At 51.2% G+C, this 17,574-nt stretch overlaps 6 protein-coding genes across 6 annotated transcripts; 1 reads left to right on the top strand and 5 right to left on the bottom strand.

Annotated features, from left to right (window-relative positions):
- Positions 1–371: 371 nt before the first annotated feature.
- On the bottom strand, positions 372–785 carry POSPLADRAFT_1088394 (hypothetical protein; the record flags this gene model as incomplete). Its single annotated transcript, XM_024483061.1, has 3 exons — positions 372–521; positions 573–670; positions 728–785. Coding segments are annotated over 3 exons (306 nt in total), but the record flags the coding sequence as incomplete, so codon positions are not given.
- A 603-nt stretch (positions 786–1,388) lies between these two features.
- Positions 1,389–3,341, bottom strand: POSPLADRAFT_1073414 (hypothetical protein). The gene is made up of 6 exons (XM_024482605.1): positions 2,753–3,341; positions 2,627–2,698; positions 2,243–2,572; positions 1,940–2,181; positions 1,748–1,876; positions 1,389–1,685 (listed from the first exon to the last, which is right to left on the bottom strand). The coding sequence occupies exons 1-6, from the start codon at positions 3,294–3,296 to the stop codon at positions 1,434–1,436; spliced, it is 1,569 nt and encodes a 522-aa protein (XP_024342028.1). The 5' UTR covers positions 3,297–3,341; the 3' UTR covers positions 1,389–1,433.
- Positions 3,342–3,500: 159 nt separating this feature from the next.
- POSPLADRAFT_1136128 (hypothetical protein) lies at positions 3,501–11,653 on the top strand (the record flags this gene model as incomplete). Its single annotated transcript, XM_024484644.1, is given in 24 exon segments — positions 3,501–4,191; positions 4,234–4,569; positions 4,681–6,281; positions 6,336–6,497; positions 6,558–6,884; positions 6,931–7,068; positions 7,118–7,545; positions 7,600–7,716; positions 7,766–7,981; positions 8,034–8,174; positions 8,225–8,363; positions 8,416–8,584; positions 8,642–8,722; positions 8,794–8,843; positions 8,897–9,492; positions 9,545–9,655; positions 9,706–9,742; positions 9,825–10,053; positions 10,107–10,231; positions 10,282–10,527; positions 10,579–10,830; positions 10,844–11,245; positions 11,300–11,437; positions 11,495–11,653. 24 exon segments carry the CDS (start codon positions 3,501–3,503, stop codon positions 11,651–11,653), a joined length of 6,891 nt encoding a protein of 2,296 aa, XP_024342027.1.
- Positions 11,654–12,006: 353 nt separating this feature from the next.
- POSPLADRAFT_1136618 (hypothetical protein) lies at positions 12,007–12,320 on the bottom strand (the record flags this gene model as incomplete). Its single annotated transcript, XM_024484707.1, has 2 exons — positions 12,007–12,165; positions 12,216–12,320. 2 exons carry the CDS (start codon positions 12,318–12,320, stop codon positions 12,007–12,009), a joined length of 264 nt encoding a protein of 87 aa, XP_024342026.1.
- A 740-nt stretch (positions 12,321–13,060) lies between these two features.
- On the bottom strand, positions 13,061–14,219 carry POSPLADRAFT_1134493 (hypothetical protein; the record flags this gene model as incomplete). Its single annotated transcript, XM_024484486.1, has 5 exons — positions 13,061–13,143; positions 13,357–13,790; positions 13,849–14,039; positions 14,101–14,134; positions 14,191–14,219. 5 exons carry the CDS (start codon positions 14,217–14,219, stop codon positions 13,061–13,063), a joined length of 771 nt encoding a protein of 256 aa, XP_024342025.1.
- Positions 14,220–15,581: 1,362 nt separating this feature from the next.
- On the bottom strand, positions 15,582–17,125 carry POSPLADRAFT_1134102 (hypothetical protein; the record flags this gene model as incomplete). The annotated part of the gene is made up of 5 exons (XM_024484433.1): positions 15,582–15,975; positions 16,036–16,453; positions 16,508–16,609; positions 16,674–17,037; positions 17,090–17,125. Coding segments are annotated over 5 exons (1,314 nt in total), but the record flags the coding sequence as incomplete, so codon positions are not given.
- Positions 17,126–17,574: the final 449 nt, after the last annotated feature.

Here is a 17,574-nt window from a genome sequence, read left to right as displayed (position 1 = left end):
TACGTTTCTCAAGGACGGATGTTAGATTGATCGGTCCAATACGAAATCCGCTCAACGAGACCAGGCACTCAGTCAATGATAGTCAGCAAGTCGGTATTCATACTGTCGACGTGTGTCAGCATCTCGATTCATGCACAATGATGAAGTACACACTATTCACGAATGCGTCATTCCGAGGGAAGGCATCGCACGAACATCCATCTGGCAAACATCAGGCAAGACGTGCAAGACTACAATCCATTGTCCGTGAAAAATTACATGCTAGCAACCGGTGGAAGTCGTCGGTCATCGTACCATAACAGAGTACATGCAGAAGTCAGGCTTCAGGATCAGAACGAGGATGCTTGGTGCATATCCGATTCTTCAAATTGCGCACGAGCGCGCTTGATCTCTTCCTGCATAAAGAGCAACTCTTCCACACGCGCAAGTTTGTTGGCATCTGCTGGCCGCGACAGCACCCGACGGAGGTCCTCGATGGATAACCGCGACTTGTTTTTACCAGGTGCGAGGGCTGCTTGGCACTGTTCACGACAGTCAAATAAGGTTTCCGGACCACGAAGCAAGCCACGCACCACGTCGACAATGTACTCGACCAAAATCTCCTCCATCACAGTGACGGTATCACTCGCTGGGTTTCTGTCGTCACCAAAGCCATACATCAGATTACGCACTAAGAAAACGGTGTGTAAGTAAACCCTTCACGAGATTTCTAAGGCAGATAACCTACATTCTTTGGCGAACAGCCCCTTGAACGTTGATTGCTTCCGTGCATTCCGTCCGGATGACGCCCCTCCTGTTGCAGAAGGATTATACGATGACGTGAATGTATACGTTGAAGGTGCTGGAGTGGGGCGCGGGGGCTGTGGGGCAGTAGGCGTAGCTGATGTTGCGGCAGTCGCTGCTGGCGCCACAGGTTTTGGTGTGCTGGATACTGCAGTCTGCTGATGCTGGTGATGCTGAGGATAGTAAGTGTATGGATAAGGCCATGTTCCTCCGTAGCCCGTCACTGCAGTCGGTGGGTATGGCGTCTGGTAAGGTGTGGTTGGATAGCCCGGGGTCTGGCTGTAATTGTGGTAGGCGTTATACGGGTAAGACACGCCCGGCTGCGATGGGTAGTATGACATGGCAGAAGTATGCGCAGACTAGACTCGAGTAAACAGGAACGCGTTGTAGAGTCGGCGAGGTGAGCGCTGAACGTGCAAGTCCTCGTCCAGATACTGGCAAGAGACGAGCTCGAGTCGTGGACCGTCTACACGTGGGACAGTGGCGTCTCGATCTCATTGGATCTCGATAGCGATCTTACAAGATTCACCACTGGCTTTGACTCGCTGCTCAGTGCTCAATCTTCAGGCTTGAATTGAGCCAGACATTGTCCATCTCACGCGCGCAAGAAGAAAAAATTCTTGTTACAGAGTATTGCGACATGTACCGAACTAGTTCTCGTCATCCTCTCCTTTCTTGGATCGCATCTCCAGATTCCTTGCGCTCGCCATCATCTCCTTGAGTCTTTGCCACTCCATGTTGATAATCCCTCGCTGATCCAGCCAATCCATTATGCCATCTGCATCTGAGAGGTCATTCGGAGGCTGAACGCCTCCTGCAAACGCTACCCGCACAAAGCCTCGCGTGCCCCCCGAAATCTTCAGCTCGTCGATCTCTCGTTGCAGGCTCTCAAAAAGTGCATACTTATCAAAGCAAAGAATTTTACCATCAGCAGCGAGAGAGTGGTAACAAGGACTGCACTTACCTCCCAGTGGGTGAACTTGTGAAAGCAGCGTGTTCTGGCCGCACAAAAGCGGCCAAGGTGGAATTCTTTCTTCGACTTCGTTTCCGAGTCTTCGCCTTCGCTGTCCTCCGTATCAGAGTCTTGCAGGGACTTCATATGGTACGTTCGCAGCAATGAGCTTGCTACTAAGCCTTATAGAGGAATATCACTCACTTCATAAGTGAAATTATCGTACGGGGAGCCGCTCAGCCGACCTAAAAGCGTAGACATTCGTCCACCCAGATGACATGCATCGCAGGTAGGGATAGCAAAGTCGAGTTCAACCGTCTCAAATTCTGGATATGTCTCTAGAGACTTCTTGAAAGCGCTTCTCCAGACGGAAGATGTGACAAGAGAATCTCTCATGCCTGTGATTTTTCGCCGAGTGATGGCAAGAGGAACAGAGAAATATTCTTCTGTCTCGACACTGCCATGAGAAATCACTTCCAGTGCGAGCTAGAAATGAATATGGCGCACTCTCAAGTAACTGCTCCATCACAGAAAAACGATTGTTCACAGGGTGAACAGCGAGATGCACGAACAGCTGGCAGATTATCTTGAAATGGTGAATGAGGTCTTGGTGAGTATTCATACTGAAGGCAACAGGCAATTCAGGTGCATCAGCGTTGTCATCCTCAACAATGAAGGTCTCGTCCTCTCCGCCCGCGTTGACGCCATCGTCTTCAGACGAGCTCGATCTATCTTTGTGATCTGGTTTTGCGTGAGAGAAGGGTACGGGCTCGTCTTCATCAGCTTCGTCCTCCGACTGGGAGGAGCTAGACTCGACGACTTCTCCGCGTTTCTTTTCTATATGAAAGTATTATGAACCCACGTCATAACGACGGAAAACCGAAAGCTGACTTTTCAGCTTTTCGAGATTCCTCTGGAACGCAGACTTCTTATTTCGGGTGCGCAAGCGAGGTTCAATAATTCCTACATAGCCATCTCCTATCACACGATGCTCATGGTGAACGCTCAGAGGCTTACTGTGTTCGTCGACCTCGTCAAGCAAGTCTGCCTCGTCCTCCTCCGGAGTGGGTGGACGTATCCCTCTCACAAGCTTGCGCCGACGTGGTTGCTCCACCTCTTCTTCCTCCGAATCATCGATGGTTATGATGCGTTTACCCTTGCCCTTCTCCTTCCGACTCTTCCAAGTCACAGGAATCCCTACAACCTCTTCATTGTCTGAGTCTAGAGCGGTTGTCTTCTGTTCTTCGCTGCTCCCAGAGCCAGCAAGTCGTGTCTTGCGCTTCTTCGTCCTGGGTCGTCGAGGGGAAGCCTCCTCCTTGTCGTCTGATTCAACGACATCAGGCTCAAAGCGGATGTCGCCCACGTCGCTATTGTCGCTGGAGACATTGGTAGCGCGAGGATTTGGACTAAGAGCGCGTTTTCGACGGATTCCACGACTGAAAGTCCTTGATTCGCGCACTGGGCTACTGGGTGACATACGACCGGGAGAACTAGACAAGAAGCCGTCTAACGTATCTTGCTTCAGCTGTCTCGATTTTGTAGGGCTAAGTTTTCGAGGCATCCTCCCATCAGCCAAGATTCCAGAAAACTGGCTAGCTTATGTGTGATTGGAGCGCGCTGCGGATGGTAACTCACAGGTTATGAGAGGGCGCGTGTGAGACTTACAAACGCGATCGGGGCGCGTTATTGATCACGTGCGCGACGCGACGCGTCTTGCGGTACTGCCTCATACCAGAACTCATCGACCTTCTGGTGCTTTTCTAACATGACTACCCCAACACTTCGCATCGACACCAGCTACCTCGACATAAGCGGAGCAGAGGCCCAATTCAGAGGTCCCGTTAACCCCCTTAGCCCAGGCCGTAGCCGCGCTCGCAGTCTATCACAAACAGTCCTCCCAAGCTTTAGACTGTCTGCCTCCCCTGGCAATCCAGAGAAGTCGTCAATCGATGACATATCACAGAATACTATCTTCCATGGAGCTAACAAGGCGCGCTCTGAATCTCGCAAGCTGTTAGCGCATATCCTCCAGGAACTACGGGACCGACCCAAGCCGCCCTCCTCTCTAGCTGCTAGTAAAACAGGAACACGAGCGGACAAGGGGCTTGGTGCTGTAATTCAGTCTGTGAAGGGCGCAGTGAAGCACCAACGCACTCGCTCGCAGGCCAAGGTCTACACTAATGTTGCTCAGGACGAGAACGACAGCGACCTGGAGGAGGATATTGAATTCAACACGGACGTCACATTCGGCCTTATGTGTCAGCTGAGGGATGTACTTTACATATCAGCACTGCAGAAATGGGATATCCTCAATGATGGGTACGTACGAGACCCTTGTTTCTACGCTCAATTGACTGAGTCTTATCCTAGTCCCACGTCTACACAATACGGACGGGAGAAGTCCAACTCTCTGCGACAAAGGCGCAGCAGTCAAAGCAACCGACGTCAGTCGCGCGGTCATTCCCGCTCCCTGTCGGCCATTGCGCCGTCTAGCGGAGCGCATGACTCTCAATTACTGTCACAGTGCATAAAGGTTCTGTCCTCTATAGTCACGGAAGACTGTCGCTTCCGAACATCATCCCCACGTCCCTCGCGGCCTCCCTATGCCCTACAGGCTGTCACACTCGACGTGACACAATTCCTGATAGACAGCCACCGCGAGTCCCCACTTATCGTGTCTCAAGTAGTGTTCGCGATCATACCGGCTTTCTATACCTTCGACGTCGCCACACATGCGCGTCTGCTCGCCTTCTTTGAAGACGGTGTGCTTGGAGGCGTTATGGATGATTTGAAGCGAATACAAGGCACTCAGCGCCCTGAGCAGACGTCAGTAGGTGAGCAGTAGAGTTGAGAGTAATCCCTATCGCCGTGGTTTACTGGCAGTATAGACACGTCCTATGACTTCCCACAACGAGACCAATCTCAAATGGTGTCCATTACCGTAGACGAAGCCGAGGATGCGACTCCGTCTACGTCAGTAGCGTCGGGTTGGCGTCGATGGTCAACCGGAGACCCATTGGACGGCCATGGGATACTTGCGACCCGTGCTCCCGCCCAAGACATTGCTTTGTATCAACTTTCCTCTTTCGTTTCGCCACTATTGGCTGCCATTCTAGAAAACGTCGATCTTGTCCCCGATCGGCCGGATATATTGCACCGCTTTCACCGGTTGCTGAGCAGATGTATCGAAGCGAAGCCCGACCTCTACCTTGATATACTTGCTGTTATTGCCTATCATACACCGAAGGCAAGGATCGCAGGAATCTCTGTCCTGACATCCTACTGGCCTCGCGCAATCGGGCATACGATCGTTAGCAAGGCATCTCCGGATATCACCTACTCAGCTCACTTGCTAAGAACCTCGCACCCATCTCAGGGCAGGAGACCACAGCAGCTCCACACTCACCAGTTCGTACCATGGCGATTCGGTCTTCATGCAGCGTCGGCGTCCATTTGGGAGGGTCTCTCACAGGACATCTGTAATTCGTGCTCGAAGATGATCACAGGCTTCGGGCTCCTGTGTACCTTCTGCGTGTGTGCTGTCCATTTCGACTGCTACGACTACCCTGAGGGGAGTTCGTCAGTGCAGTACTTCGTTGCCTCGGAGGAGGACAGGCAAAAGATCGCAGTTTACAGATTCTGCCACATCTTACCAGCACGACACCAATCACAACCCCAGACTGTTAACAGGGACCAGCACACTTTCCGATACGTGAATCTGTTTAGCCTTACGATTTGCCTCATATGTCGAAACCCGCTGTGGGGATGCTGGATGCAAGGACTGAGATGCTCCTCTTGCAGGCAGTTCGTCCATGGATCCTGCCTTACGTCGATGTCGTCAAGCCTCGCTCGATGCCGCTCAGTCTCCATCGATGACTCCTTCGTGGCTATTGAGTGGTCTCAACTTCGTGCCTCGTGTCTGGACCACTATCGCAGCGTCCTTCTCACAGAATCGGACATCGCGCGCAAGACATACGAGGAGGTCTCAGCCTATTCCTCTATGCTATGGCTACAGCTACAAATACTGCTGCATGGGGTTGCACTTGGCTCCATCGTTGTAATTGGGCAAATAGATGCGTCTCCGGATGAGAGCGACCTGCAAGAATTCGAACTCCACGCGTTCGCTCGCCGATTTGAGGAATGTCTGGCGTCCAATCGATTGCCTATATCGACTGCTCTTGCCGAATATCTGGGCGACAACAACTTGCGAGCCGACAATGTTCAGATATTCTTCAATCTGCAGGTTCTGGTGTTTATAACGAGCACCATCAAACTGCCTGTTACTTCAAATTCGGAAATGCCGACGTCTTCCGGGCTACTCGCTGCTAACACGCTGGAGGAATTCGCAGATACTGACTCAGATGAAGCGATATACCCCTTCGAAGTTCTTTCTTTAGCAAGACTCAGGGATCAGCTTGGAGATCACTTCCAGTTCTTCTCGGAAGAAACCGCCCTCCACGCTCTCCAATGTATTCATCAGCTAGGCTTCATACAGCGATTGGACTTTAAGTCAGACATTCTTGACGACATAACAATGCCTGACTCCGTTTTGTGCTCTTTCCCTCTCCCATTCGGCATCGACGTGTCTGCAGATGTGGAGACTCTCGTTTCCGCCATCGAAGCTTGCCTGGCGGACATTAGCCTATCGACACATGAAGCAGGGCTGCTCCTGCTCGTTAGGCGATTCTGGCCAGATGGAATGTTGACCCCTTACGCCTTGGGTAGGCTATGCACGGCTGTAGTCTCCTGGATTCTCTCAGAAGTATGTTTCTCCACCGTGTTAATACTCTCAGCGTTAAAGTGGCCTGAATACTGATATCAGGATCACAACTTGGTCGTCATGCTTCGAGATTTTGTCGCTAAGGGTCAGAGTCTACCAGGAGTACGGTCGGGCTCTGACCTCCAGCTGTGGCCGCCACAAATACTAGCGAGATCTGCGTTGGCAAGTGTGGCCAATAATGGGGGAGACTATATTGCTACCAGACGCACGCTGTTAAAGCGATATGCTGCGCGATGGCTCCTAGCATTTCACGACTCCGACCCGTATCAGTATGCAGCAGTCTTGTTCACGACTCTCCTTGCGTTGGCTGAAGAAGGTCCCGTTTCGGATGAGTATTTCTTGGGCAAAGAAACAGACCAGCGGCGAATGGTAGGTGTCCGGTCCAGTAGTGAACCTTCGCTCATGAGCAATATAGGACAGGCAAACGATGGCTACGGATAAACTCCTGAGATTAATCATCAAGCTCGACCAAGTCGCTGTCCTGTTCACCTCGTTCGAAGACCTATTCAAGCGATGGTTGGAATACGCTCAGGATTTGAGCGTCGAACGACAGGTGAGCTACTTCAATTTATGCGCACGCATCAGACCGACAGCTGTGACAGCCTCTATCTGCGATGTCTAGACTTTTCAATCGAGAAGGCGAGACTAATCAGCGCTCAACCGTCATCATGGATAATCGGATGACTATGACAGAGGCGTCTGGCATTGCAACTGCCAACGCCCTCAATATACTCATCGATACTGCGAAAGGCGGTGTGGAAGGGTTCCGTCAAATGTCGCATTGGCTTTGTCTCTTCGTCCGGTCCGGCGTCGATATCTCTGTTCAGACATTCGGGCAAGTGATGGGCTTAGCGAGGCGTTTCAACGCTACTCTCGAGGAGTGCTTGCTCCTGATAAAAGCCATCACTTGGTCTGCCTGGATGAGATCGGTAGGGCGTCAAGAGCTGCAGACCGTTGTAGCCTCCTTTCACCATAATCTAGTGGCAATTATAGTAGACAATCTTCAACAAAAGCGAGACTTGGAACTAATGTGAGTCAGCAGTCTTCAGTCCCACCGAATGCCTGCTAAATGTTCGGAGGTTAGTTCTACTTTTATCCGTCTCTCTTTGGCTGGCTGCTTGCTAGTGTATGGGTGCGAGCGGAAGCATGTGCTCGACCTTGCTTTGATACACAAGGAAGAAATTGACGGCTTGCCGTCTAGGTCCGTTGTGCTTTCACCCAGTGTGACATCGCTGAAGCTGTTGAATTAGGCGGAAATTGCATTCCCGCACCACCACGATGGCTGACCCTGTTATTGTCAACGCCGAGTTGATGCAAGCTCTCACAAAATATGTCGAGACGGGCAACGACGAGATATCTTGCTTCATTGCAAAATTCTTAAACGCATTCGTCAACGATGTTCCCTTTGTCGAGTCGTACGAGATCGACAATTTCATCTTGCGCAATGGCAATTCACTGGCCACATGGTTAGTCGTTCATTAGGTCCTCGATGATGTTGGTATTCAACTACTTTGCTAGTATGTGGCAATTCTACGGAATTCGAAGTCCTGAAATCAGTAGTATTCGGCCTGCCCTGTTATTGCGCATACTCGTCGTGGATGGATATCCGTTTCTGACGCTCCTAGACAGTTGGTGTGGCGATCATAGCTGGGAACTGCGGTAAGACTTGAGCATAAACCGTTGCCGATGACACTAATTGTGTACAACAGCCTACAAGCGGCGTTGCGTCTCTTCAGTATTGTACTGGACGTCACGAGCCCTGTTTTCCATGTCGAAGGTCGACAGTGGAAGACAAGTATCGTCGCCATCTTCGATCGATTTTTCTCCTGCCTGTGGATGGATGAAAGGGTAAGGCAACCGCGATGCTCTGGTATAGCGATCCGATCTCATTATCTGACAGGAAGAAGTTAGACTAGCGGTTGACACTTGGTCGCACACTCTACTCGAGGCTCATCAGACGGCTATTGCTTCGTGTTGGAACGAGGCTTTGGCAAAGGCCCCGATAGCTGATCGTGTCAAATTGGTGTCCTTTTTAAACCAGATTCAGCCGCATTTTCCTAAATGGCCAGGTTAGACCTGACATTGCTATCTATGGTGGAACACGGCTGACTCAGACATAACGGAAGTCCTCGCGTGGGATGTCATCACCGATACCTTACACGAGAATGACGAGGACCATGTTGACCCGGCAGCAGCCCATCTCGTGAGTACAGAATAATCCTTGAACGTTACACAGTGCCCACTATGATGCAGGCCATGTACGGGCTTTCATCGAGAGTGTCGGAAGACTACACCAAAACGACCGATCCTGAGCTGGCATCGCTCAAGGTATGATGTCCACCAGTAATTCATATCAGATCCATTCAGCACATCCTCCGCAGGTTTCCATGATATCTCTGTCATTGCGCATGATAGCAGAGGGCATTCCAATTGATCCAATTCAATCACTGAAAGTCAAGGAGCACCTTGTCAGGGCTCTAGGCTTTCAGGAGGTAGTCTTGGTTCCAACTGCAAGCGGCCGCCTCTATCATATACAATATCAAGGCTTGTACACAATCTCCCAGATATCGGAGGTCTGTCTGAACGACTTGATGCTGGTCCTCGACTGTGCCGAGCCATATGATATTGCACCGGCCGTAATGGGTGGCCCGTACGCTGAAGACGAGACCCCAGATCCACTGCTAATAGGATCCATCTTCGTCGACGTACCACTGGAACTCTTTGTCCACACTAGGGATATGATGTCGCTGACGTTTATTGCGCTGAAGAACCTCCTGAAGACGCTGATAATCATATTGTACAAACATGATTTTGACAGTAGATCGCTCCAATATCTCCAGGGAACCTTGCGCCGTGCCGTTCGGAGGTCCTTGGAAGTTCTTACCGCTGACGTCAGTTATGAGCTTCGCCAGTTGGCCTTATCAGCTTGCCATATATTTATCAAAAGATGGCCAATGCTCATCGGCAACTTTGTAATGTGAGTACATCCTCTACCAAGGTAACAAGCCGTTTACCTGCTATTTGTGAAGTGAGGCTATCGAAACTGCAGTACAATTATTGATTTCTCTCGACTACGAGCACAATGGCGGAGACGTCCTAGTAGATCAGCTCAAGACGTTCCTAACCACAACGCTCTCAACGTGAGTGCACTTCCCTTCGTAAATTTGGCGACCCATTTATTCTGTGGCAGGTTTGCGTCTGGAGGGATATTTAACGTAGTGTGTAAAGTAAGGCGGCGGGAGCAGCACGCTCTGTGCACAATCGAACAAATCGCTTTACTGAACATGACTGATCCTTCGAAATTATTAGAGACCCTTGTCATCCGACTTCTTTACCGTCATTCGGTTGGTGACGGCACCAATATCAAAGCCAGGATACGCTCCAGCTGCACGGGAATCCTTGAGGGATACGATTCTCCGGGACACGCTCTCTAGGTCATTGGACAACGACCCGGATACGTTCCAGTTGGTCATCGAGAATATGCAGACCTACATCAAAAACGTGCACAATTCTGGCTTCAGCACCGATCTGATGCAAGGTGCGTTTTAGACGAAACATCGCGCCGTCGCGGAGCTGACTTATTCCTTACAGCGGTTGGACTCTGGCTCACGAGCGTTGCTCGTCGGACCGCAGAGTGGCCGCCGGATCTCTTCAACCCAAGCCCTCTTTTCTTACTTGCATGCACTCTGGTCGAGAACAACAAGGCGCAAAGTCGCGTAAGCCTTTTCACCCATCTATGGAACTCGATGTTAACCCTATACACAAGGATCTACTGGGCTACACAGAGACCCTCCTGCGTGCAGCTTTGAATCGCTGCAATGTTTCTACGGAAAGCCTGGTCCGTCTGATACAGGTCACTTCGTTACTGTATCGAAGAGCGGCGGCGGCGAAGCCTGTCGGAAGCGACGCCCTACCTTCCAACCCTATTGTCCATGCCATGCTAGAGGTAATCGCGGAGAGTGTACGCCTCAAAGCACGTACCACACCAGCAACACTAACTTCCTTATTCGAGGTCCATGGTTTTCGATCATTCGGACGGCAATGATTTACTGATTATTCCTAGGCAATGACGGCAACGGCAGTCGGGGAGTTATTTCAGGGATATAATGCCAACCATGGGGTTGCATTCAATCTTGCATCGGACGCCCTTCTGTTCTTGTACAATGACAGCGCGCCTGGTTCCCTCATCCAAAGTTCATTCGACGTCTCGCAAGCAGCAGCTACTCTGGTCGTGGAGGTTGCCAACCACCTGCCTGCCGTCCTAGCAAGACTGAAGGTATGCTTACACGCCACAATCGGCCTTTCCTTGCATGACGTCTGCACCACAGCAACAACCAGCGACGCTCCGCCTCTGGAACATGCTCGTCCTCGCTGCTCTTCGCAATGGGCGCAATCGTTCTGCCGCTGTGGTCTTCGAATACTTCTCTATCTTCAGCTTGGCGTACTCCCACGCACTGGGCGCATACCAGCGACCGCAGCAACTGCTCGACCCGCAAGACTCCGCGCACATTGAGATCAGTAGCGTATATGTTGCCATCAAGCTTTGGCTGCTGCTGGTCAGGAAGGCAGCCTTGCAGTATAAGGAGCTCAGGCACAATGAACAGAATCAGCTTGACGTCTTACAAGACGGTGAGGTCATGGCGACGAAGATGGTATGGAACGAGCTGTGGCCACCGTACGGGCGCATCATGAGCATCCTGGAGGCCGATGCGCGTGTTGGCAATATTTCAGTGAGCAAACATGGCTCACTTCAGCACATATATCCTAGATGAGATGCTTGCCAGCCGATGGCCTCCTCCATGTGGTCCTCCGTCGCAGACCTACTTTTATTCCTGCGTCAGGCCCGCATCACCGCGCTGAATGTCTCGTCGGAGGCAAATACCATCAGCCGATTACGCGCCATCGTCCAGGGCGAAGCCAAGGTCAGTTCTGACTTCATTATCACTCGCTAAATTGCTGACACCAGTCAAAACGGACAGCTAACGCGAGTGATGCGGAGCTTGACAGAACCGCAAGCCGATGTACCGCTTGAGTACTTTGTAAGTCAAATCAATACAGAGATGCGAGCGGAGGAGAAGCTCCATGCAGCGAAACGGTATGATTCGCTCCCGGAAAAAGGACGAAGATTAGTCAGCTAGAGCTGGGTGTTGCCACCGTGGAATGGACTAGTTACCCTCGGTGTCGTACAGTACCCATACTAGATGGAAACAAAAGTCATATGCCACACGAGAGCACCAATTCTTACATCGGCGAATGCTTCAACTTGGCCACACGCGGAATATGCCTCATGTTTGTTTTTGAAACACGCACTGCATGTCAGCCACGATCCGGCGCGACATAGACGCCAGTAGATCTAACACAGTCTGGTCACGTCGCGAATTTGTCCATGATATCGGAATGCAAACAGTTGCAATGATTGCATTTGTATCCAAGGACTGCGTCCATCAGAAACGCGCCGAGATTCAACAAAAATAGCTGGCGTATGAATATGCTATTGACCCCTCCTCGGTTTCCGCTCACTTACAATGACCAAACCTATGAAGATTGCAATGGCTGATATACCAGTGACGAGCACGAATGCAGGTATACGAACAGCCCATTCACGGGACGGGAACATGTCGTGAACTGGGCTTGACTCGTCGAAGAACGGCTGAGCATGATGATGAGACGGCTTGCATTAGCGACTAGACCACGGCTTACCAGCAATAATGCCCAAATAGTGTAATACGTGAAAAGAAAAACCGAGGTGCAAAGCATTGCGGTCCCTTTCACCTGGTCACTGACCATCTCTACTAGTAGGAGCATTAGCGCATGCGAAACTACAGTCGCAAGCTACTTACCGCACAGTCCAAAATATTTCGACTTACTCAGCGGATTCGCTTAACGCACCGCTGTCGATGCGTCGACTGCGTTACATAGCCGTGGGAGCCTAGTCAAGAATGAGAATTGAGAGCAACTGCGACAACCGACCGCGACATGAAACGGCGCAGTGGCTTACGTAAGCGTATATACGTAATCACCGTTGACGCATTCCAATTCTGTCGTCCACCTATCCAGTCATCTAGGTCATCCACATCTCCATTCATTACCTTAGTTCTAGACCCTGAGCTCATGTCTAAGTCAGTCTCTTTACTGGGCTCACAACTAGTAGCCTTGGTTGCTGTCGCTGTGCAAGAAGGCGTCTAATAAACTTCTGCATCGGCATCAGCAAGAAGATGCGTCTGTTCTTTTCACACACGAGTCTCACATCCTGGTGGAACATTTCAAAGAAGACTGTGTCTGTCGTGGACGGTGCTGGATAGCATCGCCTCCATTGACTGTCTTGACTGTCGAGACGCCGGTGCGTGATTGTGGTGCTCACACACTGTCGCCGTTCTGGTTGTTTGCCATCAGTGGCCCTCCGGCTGGCTTGAGGCTTGTATTTGAGTTCCACAACACTGCTGCTTGTGTTGATCGCTTCAGTAAACTAAGCTTCGCTAGGAGAAATAATGCCGCCCGTTGGGAGTGCTCCGTACAAAATACGCGATCACTGTGCGCACAGCCATCTACATCTTGCCGTCCGATGACTGGATCATACAACTCTCGATGTTGGGCCGCCCATCACATGAAGTTGCGCAATAAAGAAGATCTCAATAGAAATTAGACCATTCTAAGGTATGTCTACAGTACTGTTGAATATGCAGACTCGAGAGGTGTCCGCACTCCCAGCTTTTAGAGACGTTGGCTTACCCACTGGAGTAGATTTGAGTATCAACGCCATCTGATAAAAAAACGTTGGCCCTGCTCACCTATCACCGGCGTTGTGCCCTGTGGCTATTATCGAAGCCGTGGGAAGACATACAAAGGACCTTCCTGAGGCATCCTGGTACGCGTCCGTTCCCCAGCTTTGGCGCTGGCGCAGGTACATAGCTCGACCTAACGCTGCCAACGTCGGAATCCACCTGGCATCGAAGGGGCTTCGGGGTATTTCTGAGCAGTTCCCGCAATATATTCTTCGCCGATTCCGCCGTATTGTAGTGTCGGCGAAGCTTGGCTTCACCATCAATGGCAGACCTGAAGCCGTGGTCCGCAGTGCGAAGCTCGCTTTCTCTCGCCTCCCCTACTCCCGCCTGGACTAGATCCCACATGGTAGTGACAATCGCTGCGTTTGGCATAGCGGCGTCTCCGCATAATTCTTTGAAGGCTCGGAAGCCGTCGACGCTCGCGGTCCCCATGCGGTTGTCCACGATTCTATGCATGTATATAATGCCAACCAGGTCTGTTTCCTGTTTGTGTCTACGGTACCCGATGATGGTCAGCTATCTTGATGCGTCTAGCACAATTAACGACTCACAGCATTCGCAGGAACGTAGCGATTGTTCTTTTAGATCTATCACGCACGCCCGGCGCATCGAATGCAGGAGCGTCGATCAAAACCACGGGTTGCTCATCCAACATAAGCTCCACAGTTTGTATGGTCCTCGTGCAAAGTTCGACGGAGTCATTTCCTTCAGGAAGTGACTGTTCTGAGGCGAGGTTGATGAACTGCAACGATACATTTCAGCATGATGATCTGATGTTCGCTCATCTATCATCATATACTCACTCGTGTTTTGCCCGTTCCAGATGGGCCAACCACTCTATAAGCATCATCAATGAACTAAGACTTGTGGTAGGATCGGCATCGACTACTCACACAATGAACTTGGTTCGGCGAACAGACATCTTGTTGCGGAAGAGATGGAGATGCTCTATGGAGGAGTGCAGGGGAGTTTGCTGTGATAGAGAGCAGGCCCGCCCTTTTATTCGCAGTCCGGAAGGGCTACTACCGCGACTCGTGCGCCATGGAGCGGGCGGTTCGCACAAAGTTTGACGGCGCTCGCACGTACCGGCTAGGGCCTTCTTCCCTGCACGATCGTGGCACTGACCACATCAGCGCTGTTTCGCAGGGACCGACGCTGTTCAGACTAATTTGCCGAGCTTCCTAAACCCCCCCATCCCGAGAACGGACTATCGAGACATATGAGAGCGCCCATTCACGGGAGCAGATGATGCTTTGCAACTGCGCCCGGTTGACGGGATAGTCCGGCACACCCCCAGTAGCGTGCGATTTGAGATGCTCGACACTATGGCTGTGATCTTTGGACTGCTTGCGGACCCTGGGCCTCGTGTTGTCAGCCACCATGATGTATGCGGTGCGTGCAACGAGGTGTCTTATCACATGCGTGCTGTGGGAGTTAACGTTCTGTTTCCTTCAGCTACCGCAAAAACTCCACGTAGCCGCAGCGTGCACTCATGGTCGATCACACCTGGCTGTGCTCATGTAGGCTTTGGAGGGAGATAGTCCTTCGATATCTTCGCGTATTCGTGCGACGAACCGCGGACGCGACGGCTTCGCCGACTCACCAAGTGCAGGCATGGCGTCCGCAAGTATGTTGGATCACAAGCTTGTCAAGTTCTGGACCACAAGGATGCCGTTTGCGCGGTCGAACATCACATCTTATATTCGTTTATTTGACTGGGTCTGTCAAAATCAGCGCTTCTGATCACTCTCCAATACATGCCACAGTCTCGATGCCCGATATCCGAGATCGAGATTCATAGGTACCTTCCCAATCCGATGTGCCCTTGTCCAGAGCGGCCTCATGAACGGTTATCGCGGCGTTCCCTGCATATGGCCGTGTCTTCATCAGGCCTCTTCCTTCCGGTTCATCGGATACTCAATTTTCTACATGAAGGCATCACTCCACCTTCGCAAGAGATCCACCAGCGGTCGGAACGGGGACAATAGCAAACACAGGTTTTTCCTCCTTCCTGTGCTGCCTGCAACTAATATTGCTTCGGTATTCAATGACTTGCCGACTTTCTGTGAACTTGAGCATAACAGAATTAAGCGCAGTGACTTGTAGCTGGCTAGTGAAGATGACTATCTCTAATTCTGACCCCAAGTCTGAATGCGATCTTCCGGGTGCATCTGTCGAACGGACCTGATGACTTACCTTGCGCCACTACTTACTGCCCTCAAGCGAAATTCCCCTCAACTTTCGAAGACGGCGGGAAGGAACCCGCGTAATCTCCTGAAATCATTCAATATTCTTCTCCTGCATTCAAACTATCTATGACACCGGTAGCAACCTCTAGCTCTTCCCGCCACAACGTAAGGATATTGCCCCTCATCCACGCACTCCAGCCGTCTGCACCAGGAAGGGCAGACACTGTGTCCCGTAAGCCAGTCTGAGCTCTTTGCTGAATTGTCTCGCACATGATGCGAAGAGACTCCCTCCACTGCACCTCATTTTGAACAGAAATGACGTCACGCTGGCCGTTGAGCACGTCTCTCCAGATTTGCACGACCGCTTCCGACGAGGATGAGGCTCCTTCAGAACCTACAGACTCGCCGACTAGCTGGCACAGGCGAAGAGTCGTGATGAGGCGATACGAGGGATGGGCCGGAGGAGGGGAGGAATCTAGAGTCCAATCACTGTATACCATATAGTGCGCGTCAGCGGCAGGACATTAGCATTCGAATATGGCATGTTACCCCCAATATCCCTCTTCTTCAAGGGTCTTCCGCAACCAATCGCCGTCTGGCCTATCTGACAGCATGTCTTCGATGATATCTTGCACGTCGACCTCGCCCCGGAAGTCGCCTGCAGCGATGGCGTCTGGGGAAATGCAGCTCACGAAGCCATATTCAACGAGGAGTGTCTTGTTCGCGTGCCCGCCGTATCTCAAGAAGAGCTGAGAGTCCGGCTCGAGGCCGTCTGCGCCTGATGTGAAAGCATAATTGCCCTCATTGATATGAGAACCCGGCCTGCGATTCTTGAGAGCCTGGATTTGTGGAATAATCTGGGCGCTGGATACCCCATGATTGGCGAAGTCGAGGATGGGACACAAAGTCAAATTATCCTTGTCAGAAGGCGGATCCCGTAATGGATAGTAAATGCACCGTGTGTTCACTGTAGTGAGATGTATGAGATCGTGACGGCATGCAGGAACCTACATATATCGACCATTTAGCCATCCCCAGAGGTAGTCCGTATAGAATCCAGGAATAGATTCGCTGTTAGTGCGCATTACTTCAGGGCGTGACGATGTCGTCAAGAGAGAAAGATCTGCTTGCTTGATGTGCCCTCAGCAGAGCGATAGTGAAGCCATCTCCGGCACTCACCAAATGACTGCGAACCATGTTCCAGTCCTCCTGGAAACGCGACCACAATAACTGCAAGGCCGATCGTGTACTTGGGGACATGCATTTGAGCAACGTTTCTTCCGTCCTCAGAGGATCCATCTGTGTCGCATTCTCCAATCTTCTAAGCCAAGTAAGGGGATGGCTGTCAAAGTCTCGAGGCATGGTGGATATATAGGGTCCGAAAGCAGGATCTGCCGAGTCTGCATCACCTGCAGGCCTATGAAGTAAAAGATGCATAGATATTTGTTGAACAGCCGTCAAATTCTTCAAAGATCCTCCAGGATAAATCGCAGCCAATGTTCTTGTATTAATCAATGCTTTGCCTGGCACCGTGAACAAGGTGGCGGAAGGCTGCAGTGATGCATGAGTACATCTGTGATGTCCTTACTAGAGGTATACGTACTGAACACGGCTGAGTGGCAAAGAGCCCTCTGCCAGCTCCTGGAATGGTATATTAGTTTCTGTGTCAAACTTGTGTTCTGGCAGCATTGCGACCTGGGACAGTCCTGCACTCGACTCGCAACCCATCTCGACTAACGTCCATGCCATGTTGAATTCTCAACCAGTCCAGAAGACGAGCCCATCGTTGTTGGTCGAGCTCAAGGTCGGCCGTTGCTACAGAATTGTCTCGAACCATTTTGACGTCAACCTCCGACAATCCGCTACTCCGATGCGAATCTCTCTCGGTCTCGGCTAGTAATTTGTGATCACAGTCGATATCCTCACACGATATTCTTGTCAAGGAGGCGAATGCCGAAACGTTACAAGCCAAGAGTTATCCGTCAAGCCCAGGTACCGTAGAGTCAAGCAGTAAGTTGCGACAGACTTGGCACATGTGAGCACGCCGGATGATCTGATACTGAGATAGCATTCCCTCAGTGTCTATAC

The sequence above is a fragment of the Postia placenta genome (assembly GCF_002117355.1).
Source record: "Postia placenta MAD-698-R-SB12 unplaced genomic scaffold POSPLAscaffold_3, whole genome shotgun sequence".
NCBI classification, from domain to species: domain Eukaryota; kingdom Fungi; phylum Basidiomycota; class Agaricomycetes; order Polyporales; family Adustoporiaceae; genus Rhodonia; species Rhodonia placenta.
This window is presented reverse-complemented; position numbering and strand designations above follow the sequence as displayed.

Excerpts from the sequence above, each read along its gene's own strand:
- POSPLADRAFT_1073414 (XM_024482605.1), bottom strand. The coding sequence starts at position 3,296 with ATGCCTCGAAAACTTAGCCCTACAAAATCGAGACAGCTGAAGCAAGAT. Across the intron at positions 2,699-2,752 it reads TGACGAGGTCGACGAACACA|GAATTATTGAACCTCGCTTG; the intron begins GTAAGCCTCTGA and ends ATGGCTATGTAG. Across the intron at positions 1,877-1,939 it reads ACGATAATTTCACTTATGAA|TCCCTGCAAGACTCTGATAC; the intron begins GTGAGTGATATT and ends TACCATATGAAG.